General features: G+C 43.1%; 1 protein-coding gene and 1 long non-coding RNA gene across 5 annotated transcripts in view; one reads left to right on the forward strand and one right to left on the reverse strand.

Annotated features, from left to right (window-relative positions):
* The window catches only part of TBXAS1 (thromboxane A synthase 1), a 151,536-nt gene that overhangs the window by 79,533 nt on the left and 58,278 nt on the right, over positions 1-13,725 (forward strand). For all 4 annotated transcript variants that reach the window (XR_014246992.1, XM_082400340.1, XM_082400339.1 and 1 more), the window contains one exon: positions 12,754-12,842. Coding sequence is in view for 3 of the 4 variants with exons in the window: in XM_082400340.1 (XP_082256466.1) it covers positions 12,754-12,842 (89 nt within the window). In the remaining variant the exon portion in view is untranslated. The remainder of the gene's footprint in view (positions 1-12,753; positions 12,843-13,725) is intronic.
* LOC309632626 overlaps positions 1-13,725 on the reverse strand; it is a 130,989-nt gene that overhangs the window by 72,450 nt on the left and 44,814 nt on the right. The gene's annotated exons all lie outside the window — the stretch shown is intronic.

Raw genomic sequence — 13,725 nt, forward strand, 5'->3', positions numbered from 1 at the left:
GCACTGAGATGCCTAGTAGTCATAAATAAGAGGGAGGGGGAAGGGAGGGGGAGAGGAAATTTTCATAGACAGATTCCCTGGGTTTTGCTTCAGATCTAGCTCATTGTTTAACATATTCTACAAGTGAATTTAAAGCTCCATGGGAAATCATCTTTCTACTCAATATAGTTCAATTTAGGTTCTTGGGTTTCAGTTGAAAGGATGCCATTCCGGGCGCAGAGTTAGTCAGCCTCGTCCCCACCTGTGGAGAGTTTAGACCTGGTGAACTTAAGGTGTCTGGGAGGCATCTGAGTAGATGCATCAGGCAGAAGTTGGCTGCAGATATGGAGCTCAGGAGAGAAGGGTAGGAAAGATGGTCATCAAAAACACAGACAGGGGCCACGGGGATGTAATATACAGCATAAGGAATATGTTCAATAAAACTGTAATAACTTTGGCTACAGATGGTTACTAGACTTATTGTGGTGATTGTTTCATAATGAATGCAAATGTCACACCAGTACGTAGTACACCTGAAACTAAGGTAATAGTGTACATCAACTATATTTCAATCTAAAAAAAAGAAAATTTTTACAAAAGAGAGAAAACACAGACATGGGTGAGGTCACCCCAGGAGTGTATACAGCATGAGAAGAGGGCTGGGGAGAACCATATGTAAGTGAGGGGCAGAGGAGAGACCTACAAAGATGACTTGGGAAGAACAGCTTGAAACTGAAGTCCAGGAGAATGTGGAAGGGAAACGCTTTTCAAGGAGGAAGGAGCAGCCAAAGGTGTTAAATGCTGGTTAAATAGAAAAGAACATGAGGACTAAAAAGTTCATGACAAAGATAATAATTTTCAAATGTTAAGCCAATGTCTGTGTGTTTCATGCTCCGTAAATCATGTCCTGGATTTTCTCTCCCCCACTGAATCATTGCTTCAGAAGGAGGTGGCAGTGGGCAACGTCCAGAACAGGAGGTCTTGGCTCAGTTTTGCACATGAGGCTTTCCTGAGCCCTACTGAGACAATGGTCTTGGAGTTGGGAGCTTTGTTGGGAGTGAAAAGTTTTCCTAATTCCGAAAGCAGCTCTCTTTGCATATGAAGAGCAGGGTTTGAGGCTTTGAGCAAGGAGCGCTACTCTATACCAAAGTGTAGATGGGATGGAGGATTTTCCTATCCTACGGAAGATGGGTGGAGGGAGAAAGATGGGAGGGCTGCTTGTCAGATGTCAGTGTCCTGACTGCCTCCTTCCCCAGCGTCCGTGACCCTCCAAGTTTCTGGATGCTTCCCTGGACTTTAACCTCACATTGGCCTTCGCTTTCTAGTCACTGGTTTTCAAACCCTGTGTTCTCAAACCCTAACTCTGCACCGGAATGGCATCCTTTCAACTGAAATGGCATCGTTTCAACTGATTTGGGCTGCGCCCAAATCACCTAGTGCACTTGTTTAACACACATAATTCCAGCCACCCCAGGACCCACAGAATGAGAATTTCTAGGGCAACTGAGAATCTGTATGCTTTACCAGTGCCCTGGCACGATTCTGGTTAGAGCCCTGTTGGAAAGCACTGGGGTGCGAGTCTTCCTCTTGGTCCCTCATCTGACCTTCTCAGACCCACAGACTCCCCCAGGCTTGTAAGAGCTGGGCCCCAGAACCCCACCCTCCTCCCCTGCTTTATTTTTCTCTGTGGCCCTATCACCAGCTAACATTCCACTTATTTTACTTATTTTTTCTTTATTGTTAACTGTATAGCATGACGCATATAATGGGCACTCAACAGTGATTTGCTGGATGGATGGATGGATGGATGGATGGATGGATGGATGGGGAATCACAGAACCAAGAAGCTTTCTACCTAAGGATATATGTTACAACTGAGATAAAAGGGAAACAAAAGGGAAATAATTTCATCAAAGAAAAATTACATAAGAGGATGTGGCCACTGGTTGGCTTTCTCTTTAGAGGGTCTCAAGTCTATGCCTATGTAGAAATAGAGAATGCAGGTCACAGAGGCGCAAAGAGGAGAAGGAGGCTCTCCGAGGGCCTGGGGCAGAGGAGACGGAAGAGAGAAGCTCGGGGAACCCATGCGAGCCCGCACTCCACTCGGACATGGGAACCTGACTCAGTTTTCCCACAAATAGCTCTGGAATGTCAATAACCTCCAGTCCTTTCTGAATTAGTAAGTTGCTTTTGGACTTTTATTATCAAACTTCAGAGTTTATTCTTGAAATAAAGATGTGTTTTCCCTTGGAATTCGGAGGCTTTTTCCTTCAGCCCCTGGCAGCCTAAGTACTTTACTCCCTGTGTCTGTAGGTGTCATTAATATTCATAAAGTTCTGGATGGCACTGTCTTTATTTGTGTGGATATTAGGCTGTCTTGGCCAACAATGCCTGAAAGTTACTTTAAAATTAGCATTCTATCATGAATCCATGGTTTTATTTAAAATAAAATTGGTTTTTGGTTTATGTCTTACCAGGGATAATATAGAGAGATAGAGAACCAGTGCAAATTTGATTGACGCATCCCTGATCCCGGAAGAGACCGTCAAAACCATAGTCCAGTGACAGACGAGTTATTGGGATTTATATTAAAGGATGGCTGAGCATTGCTGGGAAAACAACTGATTTTTTTATTAGGGAAAATTCTGTCTGATTAGCCTATCAGAATTTTCACCCCATCTCCTAAGAGATTAATTTTTTTTAAAGGGGCAACCAGTAGACTTACTTGGATTTTTACAGACTCTTTTGCTAGATTCTTTACCAAAGACTATTAATAAGTAACGCTGGGATTGTGTAAAAATTTATTATGGGTCAGGAAGTAAATAGATTTAGTTTCAAGAAACAAAACTGGGGCTGAATTAATCCTTCTCTGAGGAAATACATAAATAATGGGATTCCCTGGGGACCCGGGTTAGCACTAATTTTATTTTTAAATTTTATAATTCATCTGAGAGAGGGAGAACACCATGAAATTTATGCATTTGTATATTTCTCTAAGTTCTTCTGGTTTGAAAAATATTAAATCAGTTGGAGTAAGTTTCTAAGACTCTTCTAAGATTGTGTAAGTCAGCACAAAAGTGGCAGATAACCTTCAGTGTAAGCAAGAATAAAATAATACATTTAGGAGAAAAACATGTAAACCGTACTTATATGATGATGAACTTTAAGCTATGAATAACTACCAGGGAAAAGGATTTGAAATTGAGGATTGGAAAGGCCCCATGGTCATCTAATTCAGTAAAATATTATAAACTGGCTTCCTCTACACATAGGGATTCACTGTGTATATTAAAAGCTTGGGGGGATGGCTTCCCTGGTGGCGCAGTGGTTGAGAATCTGCCTGCCAATGCAGGGGACACAGGTTCGAGCCCTGGTCTGGGAAGATCCCACATGCCGCAGAGCAACTGGGCCCGTGAGCCACAACTACTGAGCCTGAGCATCTGGAGCCTCTGCTCCGCAACAAGAGAGGCCGCAATAGTGAGAGGCCCGCGCACCGCGATGAAGAGTGGCTCCCACTCGCCGCAACTGGAGAAAGCCCTCACACAGAAACGAAGACCCAACACAGCCAAAAATAAACATAATAAATAAAAATTAAAAAAAAAAAAACAGGAATAAATCATCCCACAGAAAGAGCCTAATATATATTAAAAAAAAAAAAAAAAAAGCTTGGGGGGAAAACTGCAGTAAATAAATCTGTTTAATTTTGTTTATTCTGGGTTCAAATAAGTTTTCAATAAGTGAAAACATGGGGAGTTAATATCATAGTTGGCTACTGAGAGAAATGAGGCTATCGACCACTATGCCTTTGGAGGTAGATTTCATGGGGAACTCCATTACCAAGTACTTCTAGCAGAGACCAAGCTCCACATTGGATGGACCACGGATCCAACCCAATATGGCAGCTCAAATCTTCTCAGTCCTCAAAGCCCAATAAACGTGATGGACATTTGCTCATTTGTCCAGATAACTAAGCTGATGGTGACCCACTGAGTGGATAGAAGAGACCTGGCAGCTCCAAACAGGAGAGCCTGAAGCTGGCTGTGTGTCTCACCCAAGAGTAAGAGCCAATCATATCTCTGCACATGGGGACTCAGCTAAAGAAAAGTCAGACTGGACTTCCCTGGTGGCGCAGTGGTTAAGAACCCATCTGCCAATGCAGGGGACACGGGTTTGAGCCCTGATCTGGGAAGATCCCACATGCTGCGGAGCAGCTAAGCCCATGCACCACAACTACTGAGCCTGCGCTCTAGAGCCTGCAAGCCACCACCACTGAGTCCACGCGCCACAACTACTGAAGCCCAAGCGCCTAGAGCCTGTGCTCCAGAACAAGAGAAGCCACCGCAATGAGAAGCCCGCGCACCGCAACTAGAGAAAGCCCGCACGCAGCATCGAAGACCCAACGCAGCCAGAAAAAAAAAATAAAAGAATAAGCTTCAGGATTTTTAATGACCTTTAAATCGCACATAATAAAATCTTGATTGACCAGACTATTTAAAAAAAAAAAAAAAAAGAAAGAAAGAAAAGTCAGACAATCAGACCTACAGGGAAGGCTGGTATCCCTCCCAGTCACCGCTGATCCAGCTCAATGCCTAATTTTTCACTTTCATCCAGATGTTTCCTGTCAGGAAGACACAGTCAATAATGTACGAATCTTAAAGGCGGAGACAGATGTGGTTATTATTCCCTCTAGGCCTTTCCTGCCTTGGAGAAGACATATTGCTCAGGAATGACTACAATTTTTAAAAATTTAAGTTGATCTGGCCAGCTTATGAGTAAATGCCTAGCCATGACCATTTCGGAGCAAAAGTCTGTGCAGAATTACAGTCATCACCACAGTTTAGTTTGGCCTTTAAATTTTCACTGTAAACGCTTCAGACAATCACGCACGAGGGCTTCTGTAACAGAACATGGTCTTCCTGCAGTGTTGGAGCAAGCAGATTTCTCTGGGCTGCATCAGCCTCCAGAAGCCTATTTTTAATATTTGCTTTTATTTCTTAATCCTTCCAGACAATAAAAATGAAAGTCATTATAACCAAGTACGGCTGTGGTAATAAATACTTCAGAGTCCAAAAATACATTGTCCCTGCCTGACCAGTTGCCCAGTTTCCAGAATGTCTAGGTATTTATCTAGCAGCAAGAGACCATTATCCTGCAACACAGCTGTATTCCACTGACACCTAGTCTCCTAATTAAAATTGGTATAATGATGGCCTGTTTAAATTCTGGTTAAACATGTTCCTTTTCCATTTGCATTCAAAAGAAAACATAACTCCTCATCATGGGCACCCCATCCTGGGTTATAATTTGGTTTCCCTTTGCCAGCATCATAATGTCACTCCGACTTGCCGCTGGTTAAATCTAAAAGAGCATCTAAACGTGCCTCCCAGCTTGCCTGTTGCTTGGCAACACCAGTGGCCACCACCTCGTCAGGGTGAGTTCTCATTGGTCACAACTCTTGACAGGAGCCACTGACTTATTAGAAATGACACTTGATTATTCACCTAGACGGCTAGAGCTGATACTTACCAGCAGGAGATTTTGCATAAAATAAGTCATGGATGTTTTTAATATCTGGGTGGCAGAAGGAGGCTGTAAGTTTCGTTAACCGGTATTAATTTTACATTTATTAGTCACCAGTGTAGAGCACTCTAACATATTACTTTTCTATTTTCTAATCCAACAATATGTTTAAATACCATCTCCCATCTCCATTAGCTGACCCTTATTTATTCAGAAAATCCCCCCTCTGATATGAGTTCCCAAACAGGATTATAAACAGGTCTAAGAATGCCAAACAGAATGAAACATTAAATTCATAAAATTCAACCAATATTTATCAGCTCCTGTGTTTAAGGGGTTTATAATGTAGAAGGTGCAGAAACTGCTACATTATTACCAGGACGGTGACAGAGCTCACATCTTCTCTTGAGCATCAGAAAACACTTTAGGGGGCAGGGCGGGAAGCAGCACTGGAACTGAGCCCTGAAGATCTTGCTGAGTTTTGACGGAGGGAGAAGGTGCGTTGCAGGTGGAATGAGCGGCAAGAACAAAGGCATCTAGACAGAAAGTACAGGGTGTGTTCGGGGACTGGAGGAGTACAAATTGGCTGGAACACGGAGTACGTGAAAGGGATTAGTGAGGAGAAGCTGGAAGAAGAGGTGGAGGCATGGAGTCGGCTGTTCTGTGCCAGGGGAAGGCTCGGTACAAACTTCACTGGAGAGTGAGGAGCTATTAAATCCTTGAAAGCGGGGGAGTAAGGAAGAGGGCTTCCACTTCAGCTGTTGAGCCTCCAAGATGCCAGACGTCCCCGGGACCCCGGGGCGGAGCAGGGAAACCGCAAGTGGTCCCTCTGGAGTCTCTGCTCTGCCGTGGCCCCCAGCCGGGTGGCTCCCAGGGGCCGTGTTTGATCTCAGAGTGGCAGCTTCTGCTCGGGCTCTTCTCTGAACCCCTCTTTGTGTACGGACAGGTGTGTCACCCAGCCTACACACCATCCATGTGTTGGGGGGAGGTGGAAGCCGGGGCGGGCATCTCAGTTGAGAAGTCTGAGTTGACACAGGAGAGACCCTCTCCTTCCCTCTCCCTGCTCAGGAAACGTGTCTCCCCCAGCACTCAGGCTGACTCCATTCTCCAAACTTCCAGGAGCTCCAGAGGCTTAACTGTGTGTGTTTGTTTGCTTTTCAAGTTCATGGCATCAGAGCTGCATTGAGCGAAATTATAACCTAGAAGTTAATTAACTGAGGAGCAAAAGGAATGTGGATGCTGATTTTGGAGAAAAAAGCAACAAGCCAGGAGTCAGTGGATCTGGAGTCTCACTTTTATTAAATTATGTGAGCATAAATATAATCAGATTCTGCCTTTTAGATCTTTGTGTAATTCTGAAGTCAATGCGTCAAAGAGATGCCAGAAGGCCTTCTTAGGGATGGCATTGCTGGAGGCTTTACTGCCCCCAACTAGGAAGCTGCCTGCTCTTTCCATGGTCCCCAAGCAACTGTCTCAGCTGCTGCTTAGTGACCTCGGAATCCTAGAGTGTCCATGGAAAGGGACACCGCAGCCATTGTAAATAGCCCCTCAGTTGGGAGTGAGTGAGGACTCAAGTTCAGAGAGATTCAAATGACTTGTCCAAAGTAAGAGGTAGAACCAGCATGGGTCTCAGGTCTTTCATTCAGGGCCAGCTCCCAGCAAACTGCAGTGCACTCGTGCTACAATGGAAAGAGTACCTCACTCTATTAACGTTTCTTACATACCTTCTATGTCAAGGCCCTCAAGGAATATTCAGTCATCATGTTCTAGAGAATCAACTGAATGTGTTGCACTGTGCTCATTTCTAACAGAGCAAATACCAAAAACTTCAATAATACATGACAACATACAACAGTTGCCAGAAGAGGGTGACATTGAAAGTGTATTAGTTATCTCTTGCTGTGTGACAAATTACCCCAAAACTTAGCTTAAAACAACAACCCTTTATTAGCTCATTGCTTCTGTGGGTCAGGAATCTGTGCATGACTTAGCTGGGTGCCTCTGCATCAAGGTCAAGTAGTCAAGCTGTTGGCCTGGGCAGTGATCTCATCTGAAGTCTTGACTGGGAGGAGATCTGTTTCTAAGCTTACTCACATGGTTATTGGCAGGATTCAGTTCTTAGTGGGCTTTGGAGGGTAGGATAAGAAGCTTGTTCTATGTCCTAACAGCAGGCAGCTTGTTCTACGTTCTAAGAAGCTTGTTCTATGCTCTAAGAGCAGGCAGCTTCCTAGTTGGGGGCAGTAAAGGCTCCCTAAGTCGGTGGGAATCTCCAAAGAATTTTAACAAAACATTGCTCAGATGACAAGTATTTTCAGAAGACCAATCTGGTGACTGAGTACAGGATGGATTAGAAAGTGAAAAGACAGGAGGCACTTTCAAAAATTGTTTTCTTGGTACACCTATGTGCCAGGCACTATACAAGGTACTAAGACTGTAAAGATGCTTAAGATATGGTCCTTGTTCTCAAGAAGCAGATGATAGCTATGTTCCAGGTTACAGGCAGCAAAGCCTGAATTAGAGTGGTCCCTAGGGAGAAAAAGATGAAGGGACAGATGCAAGAAAGGAAGTGATGTTAACATGGTAAGGCAAGAACAGGTGGATCCAACAGGACACTGTCTGCGTGGAATAAGAGAAGAGAGAATGATGCCAGGTACCCAAACCAGTCTGGGTTCATGGGACTCTTCCAGAGGACAGCCTCCAGGCTCGGAATACGCACTGCCTTCTAAAACTTTCACACATTTTGTTTCTAATCCTTGACACAACTCTTCAACAGAGGTATTATTATTCCCATTTTGCAGATGAATAAATAGACTTACTGAGGTTAAGCTATTTGCCCATCACACAACTAGAAAGTGCCAAGGAGAGGAAACCTAATTATTGGCTTCGAGTGTTTTCTCTCCCCAGGCCAAGTGTATTTAACAACTTCAGAGTCTTAGCCTCGAGAAGACCTCTCTACCTCCTGGAATTAACTCTACTGTCCTCTGTCTACACCTTGATTCACAATTCCTCAGACTCAGTCAGTAAAGATTCCATTTTTTTTTTTTTAAACTAAGCAATTATACAGTAAACTCCAGGTGAGCAAGGACCTCTTTCCTTGGGGAATTTCCTTCCCAGGCTGAGGATGGTGCTTTTCCCCTGATGGTTACTGCTAGTTACCAAAAAGCTGACCATCTGTACACTCAGCATCATCTATAATAAAGGTAACCAACGTGAGAGGTGAGAGAAGCAAAGTGGGAAACTTCTTCCCCAGGCTTGGCTGCTGGACTATAGCCCTTCCCCCAAATCATTCTTTTTAATCATTAATTTAAAAATTAATAACACTAATATTTTTTCTGATTATGAATATAACATATGTGCATTATGAAAAAAATGTGGAAAAAAACAAAAATAGAACTCACTCATTATCCTACAAAGAAGATGAAACAGAACAACCAAATGAGAGTCTTTTGTTAAGATCTGTGTGATGATAGCCTTGTGCATTCATCTGTGCATGTGTGTTTGCACAAGCCACCTATGCCTGCTTGTCTGCAAATCTAGGGGAATAACTGTGGGGTTTGTGGATCGTATAAAGATGATTGCAAGCCCATCAAAGAGAGCTTTTGTTTGTATGCAACTCGTGTAAGAGTAAATATTCCATAACTGCTTGGGTATAACGCAAGGAAGAAAACCTGAAGTGATGGCTATTGTCCAACATACAGATCATGCTCCACTGTCTTACAATATTTTCTCTGCATTGCTTTTTAAAACATTTTTCATATTACATGCCCCATCTCATATCACATTAACCTAAATAAAGATGTCATTATCCATTCAGTTCAACAGACAGCAGGCAGAGTGTGGTAGAAATTATAATCAGGCCAGCCGACAACAAAGCATCCTAATCACAAGCCCACAGAAGAACTGACGGTGGGCAGCTGGTCCAGCCTCCATTTTGCACTGTCCAGGCATACGATTGGATTCAATATGGAGAGACCCCTCTTTATACACAGGGCATGCTTCTGAAGAGTTGCGTGTAAATTAAATTTTATGTTGCATCCCAGTTTTGTTGCATGAAAGAAGCTTCCAGCTTGATATCTAAAGAGACTTCCTTTCAAACAGTATTCTTCGTTTTACCATGTTACTCTCCCTCTGAAATAAATCTAAAAGATATTTTGGTATATGAGATTGCATTAAAGTACAGTTCACTTGTACCACTAATTTTATTAAAATAATGGAAGGAATGTAGTCAGTGAGCTAGTCATAGAAATGTGACTTAGATAGTACTGACTTCTCCAGCATTAAGTTAGTCAGAGATTTACTGAGAGTAAAAGCCTAGAGGCTATTAGAAGTGACCCATTTGCCCACACTTTTGTACTGATGGATTATTAAATTGATGGCTTGTGAGAATTTAGAAAAGAATGCAGCAGTCATAAGTGTCCACTCAGAATTACCAAGAGAGTAATTCAGGATACTCATCCTCATTTTTGCTTTTTTTTTTTTTTTTGAGTGGACTTCAGGATAGGTAGATGAGGTAAATTATACTTCTGTTTTGGCAAATCACTTGACAAGTCCTCCGCCACTGAAATTGATAAGACGCTGCCTGGCGGGATATTTATTTAGGTTCATGCACAGCTGGCCAAAGAGCTGGAAACAGTGATACTGACCAATTCCGTGGCTGCCTAAAGTCTAGTGGAGGGCCACAGCTCTGTGTCCGATCCTATGTACATAGCGACAAACCAAAGGCTTAGAAGGCACACTGACCAAATTTCAAATGGAACTAAGAAGGAATAGCCAAGGACACAGGAGATGAGATTTGAATGTGTGAGCACACCCTTGGTCCACCCGCACTGAGTACAATCACCCCAGTGCTCTGAGCCCTTATGGCTTGATGAGCAGAAAGTTCTTTTTCCCCAGATTTCCTCTCCAGATACTCCCTCTAAGAGTCCCGGCAACAAAATACAAGGGGAGGGTCTCAGACGCTCTGCCATCCCTCCACTGGGTGTGTAGGTGTGTTCTGCTTTGCGCATCTGCTCCTTGACCTGCTGCCCAGCTGCCCACAGGTGCCACCCAGGCTACTGTCCCCGCCCCGGGCCATGGAGCCCTGAACTCAGACTAGCTCACTCACTCTCACTCAGCAGGGGCGCCCTTCTGCTTCTCAGGACCAACTCCCACAGCCAGCAGTGGGGTCCCTGGGGACACAGTACTTTCCTTACATCTCAGAGCACATGGGGCTGGCTTAGAGGGGGCCATAGGAGGGAGGGGTCCAATGAGACCGTGTGACCCTCCAGCCTCGGGCAGCAGCAGCCCAGGCTGGCCCCCCTGCTGGGCCTCTCCAATCACCTGACTGTCTCAGGGCAGGTAAGAGATGGCTCTGCTCAGAACAGATGGCAGGACAACTTTCTACAGCAATACGTGTTAGGTCAGTGTAAAGCCTTTCCAACGAATGGACCCTCAAGGGTCAAAAAATCAACTGCACGTGATGATGACTCATGGAAAAAAACCTTGTGGTTTTCGTTGACCTGAACGTCAATATTTGTCTGTGTTATGTGTCTTCTCAAAAAGTCAACATGTACCCCTGGCTTTGCGACTGACTTGCAGGGAAGGGATCCATTTACGATTTACGGCATTGCACCTGAAATGCTGTTTCCATTTTTACTATATACCAAGTGCTGTTCTAAGTACTGGGGATACAAAAATGAACAAACAGACAAAAATCTCTCCTGATCTCAGGAATTGATATTTTGGTGTCAAAAAAGTAAACTCTAAACATAAGTAACATGTCAAAGTATGTTTTCCATAAGAAATGCTCAGAACAATGTATCACAGCATGTTGATTTAGCTACAATGTTTGTCCATAATGTACACTGGTTAAAAGGATTCCTCAGCCATAAAAAGAAACGAAATTGAGTTATTTGTAGTGAGGTGGATGGACCTAGAGTCTGTTATATAGAGTGGAGTAAGTCAGAAAGAGAAAAACAAATACCATATGCTAACACATATATATGGAATCAAAAAAAAACAAAAAACTGGTTCTGATGAACCTAGGGGCAGGACAGGAATAAAGATGCAGACTTAGAGAATGGACTTGAGGACATGGGGAGGGGGAAGGGTAAGCTGGGACAAAGTGAGAGAGTGGCATGGACTTATATATACTACCAAACGTAAAAATAGATAGCTAGTGGGAAGCAGCTGCATAGCACAGGGAGATCGGCTCGGTGTTTTGTGATCACCTAGTGGGGTGGGATAGGGAGGGTGGGAGGGAGACTTAAGAGGGAGGGGATATGGGGATATATGTATACATATAGCTGACTCACTTTGTTTTACAGCAGAAACTAACACAACATTGTAAAGCAATTATACTCCAATAAAGATGTTTAAAATAAATAGATGTTAAAAAAAAAAAAGATTCCCCTCATCGTTTCCGACTTGGCTTTTCAAACATACAGGAGAGAGTAAAAGGTCACGTGGGTGCTCATCAGGCTCCACCCACTCAAGCCGGACTTTTGGGGTCAATGTGGTGGGTAGCCAAAATGAGACCTAAATTTGTTGAAGGTGGATCACAGCTACATGAATGTTCATAATACCATTCTTTCTTTCTGTGTGTATGTTAGGTGTTTTCCATAATAAAGATATTTTAGTATTAAAAAAAGAAATTCAGTAGTTGTCCTGCATGGGCACTGAAGGCCTCTTAAAGTCAAGGGTTCCCTATATTTGAAGGTTTAAACAGCTTAAGCAGAAGTGAATAGCCATCCATCCACATGCTGTAAAAATGACTTTTGTACTGAATAAAAAGTTGAAATGGATGACCTTAGGTTCCTTTCAATACTGAGATTCTATATTCTAGTGGAGGATCTAAAGTATAATTGGAACCAAGCAAACAGGGATTTGGGCTAAGTCCAGAGTTAGTACATATGGATTGTGGTCTATTTACTCCCTAATGCTAACCAAATGTCATGAAACTGAGTACTGATTCTCATTTCTAAGCATTTAATGATCATTTTCATAATTATTTCACAGTATTTACTCTAAATCCTTCCTTGTTTTTGCTTTCAAAAAAAAACAGATTGCTTAAGCTAAAATAGACGTTTACAGCGATCGTATTTTACAATATTTGTGAATTTTAGATCTTCCTCTTGAATCTTAGGTGCATGAAAGGTACATTCGAAACCATGACCATTTTTCCAGGAAGCACCACACATAACCTCTTCATCTGCAGCTAATTTAGGTGTGCTCCCTGCATGGTGTCCTAATTACACCTTTGTTATCTGCTATCAGATGACTCCTCTAATCAGCCAAGCCTGCAACCTGCTCCTGGCCCATTTAAAGCAGTATGCAGAATCCAGGGAAGCTTTCGACATCCAGAGGTAAGGGCACTGCATAGCTACATTACAGATGAGAAATCACATGTTTGAATTGCTGCTTCTTGTAACTGTACGTAATTGCCAGACAATTACCTTGGGACCAGCAAACTATGGAAATGCTAGAAGCTCCTAAAAGTATGGGTGGACTAAGAAGAAGAAATGAAACCCACGGAAAATGTGAAGCAAAAGCAAACGAAGCCCAGGGGGCTGTGGCTTGTGGAGGGAACCCTGAGTGGGCAGTGTTTTGTGGGTGGACTTACCCTCCGACGTCTACAGACCCAGGAGTGGGCAAGATATGTCTGGGCAGAAAGGACAGGGTCCTGGGGGGCGGGGGGCGGGGAGGAGGAGTCCATGCATTTTTAATTTAAGAAAAACTGTGGCTCCCCTCAGGCTAGAAGCCATGACTTAGTGGTGGACCCTCAGTTTAAACAACTGACTGGCTTTTTGCCTAATTGTCCTGTGCTAAATTATGGTTTATACCAGATGAAGAGTCCCACAGCAGATTAGCCAGAAGCCAACTCGCTCTTATTATCATTGTTAATAAAATAATAACATAATCATCACCAGCATTTACATTCTACCGTATTGTTTACAAAATTCTCTCCTCTACATTCTCTCTGGTCCTGAGGTGCGTGAGTTGGGTAAAGATAAGATGGGCCCAGCAGCCATAAAGGCAAAGTAAATAACTCTTTAAACCTTTACATCGTCAACAATTAGGATCAGATGAAATCACATTCAGTAGTCGAATTATGGTTTTTGCTGTCAAAGGGAAATGTGTCATCAATTATAGAAATGTTTTCAGTAAAAGCAGTCAAAATAAAAGATGTCACCTGGAGGAGATGTCGTGTAGTCCTTAATGATGAGTGATTGGTTATAGAATTTATGA

The sequence above is a fragment of the Balaenoptera borealis genome (assembly GCF_965194805.1).
Source record: "Balaenoptera borealis genome assembly, chromosome: 7".
Taxonomy (NCBI): Eukaryota; Metazoa; Chordata; class Mammalia; order Artiodactyla; family Balaenopteridae; genus Balaenoptera; species Balaenoptera borealis.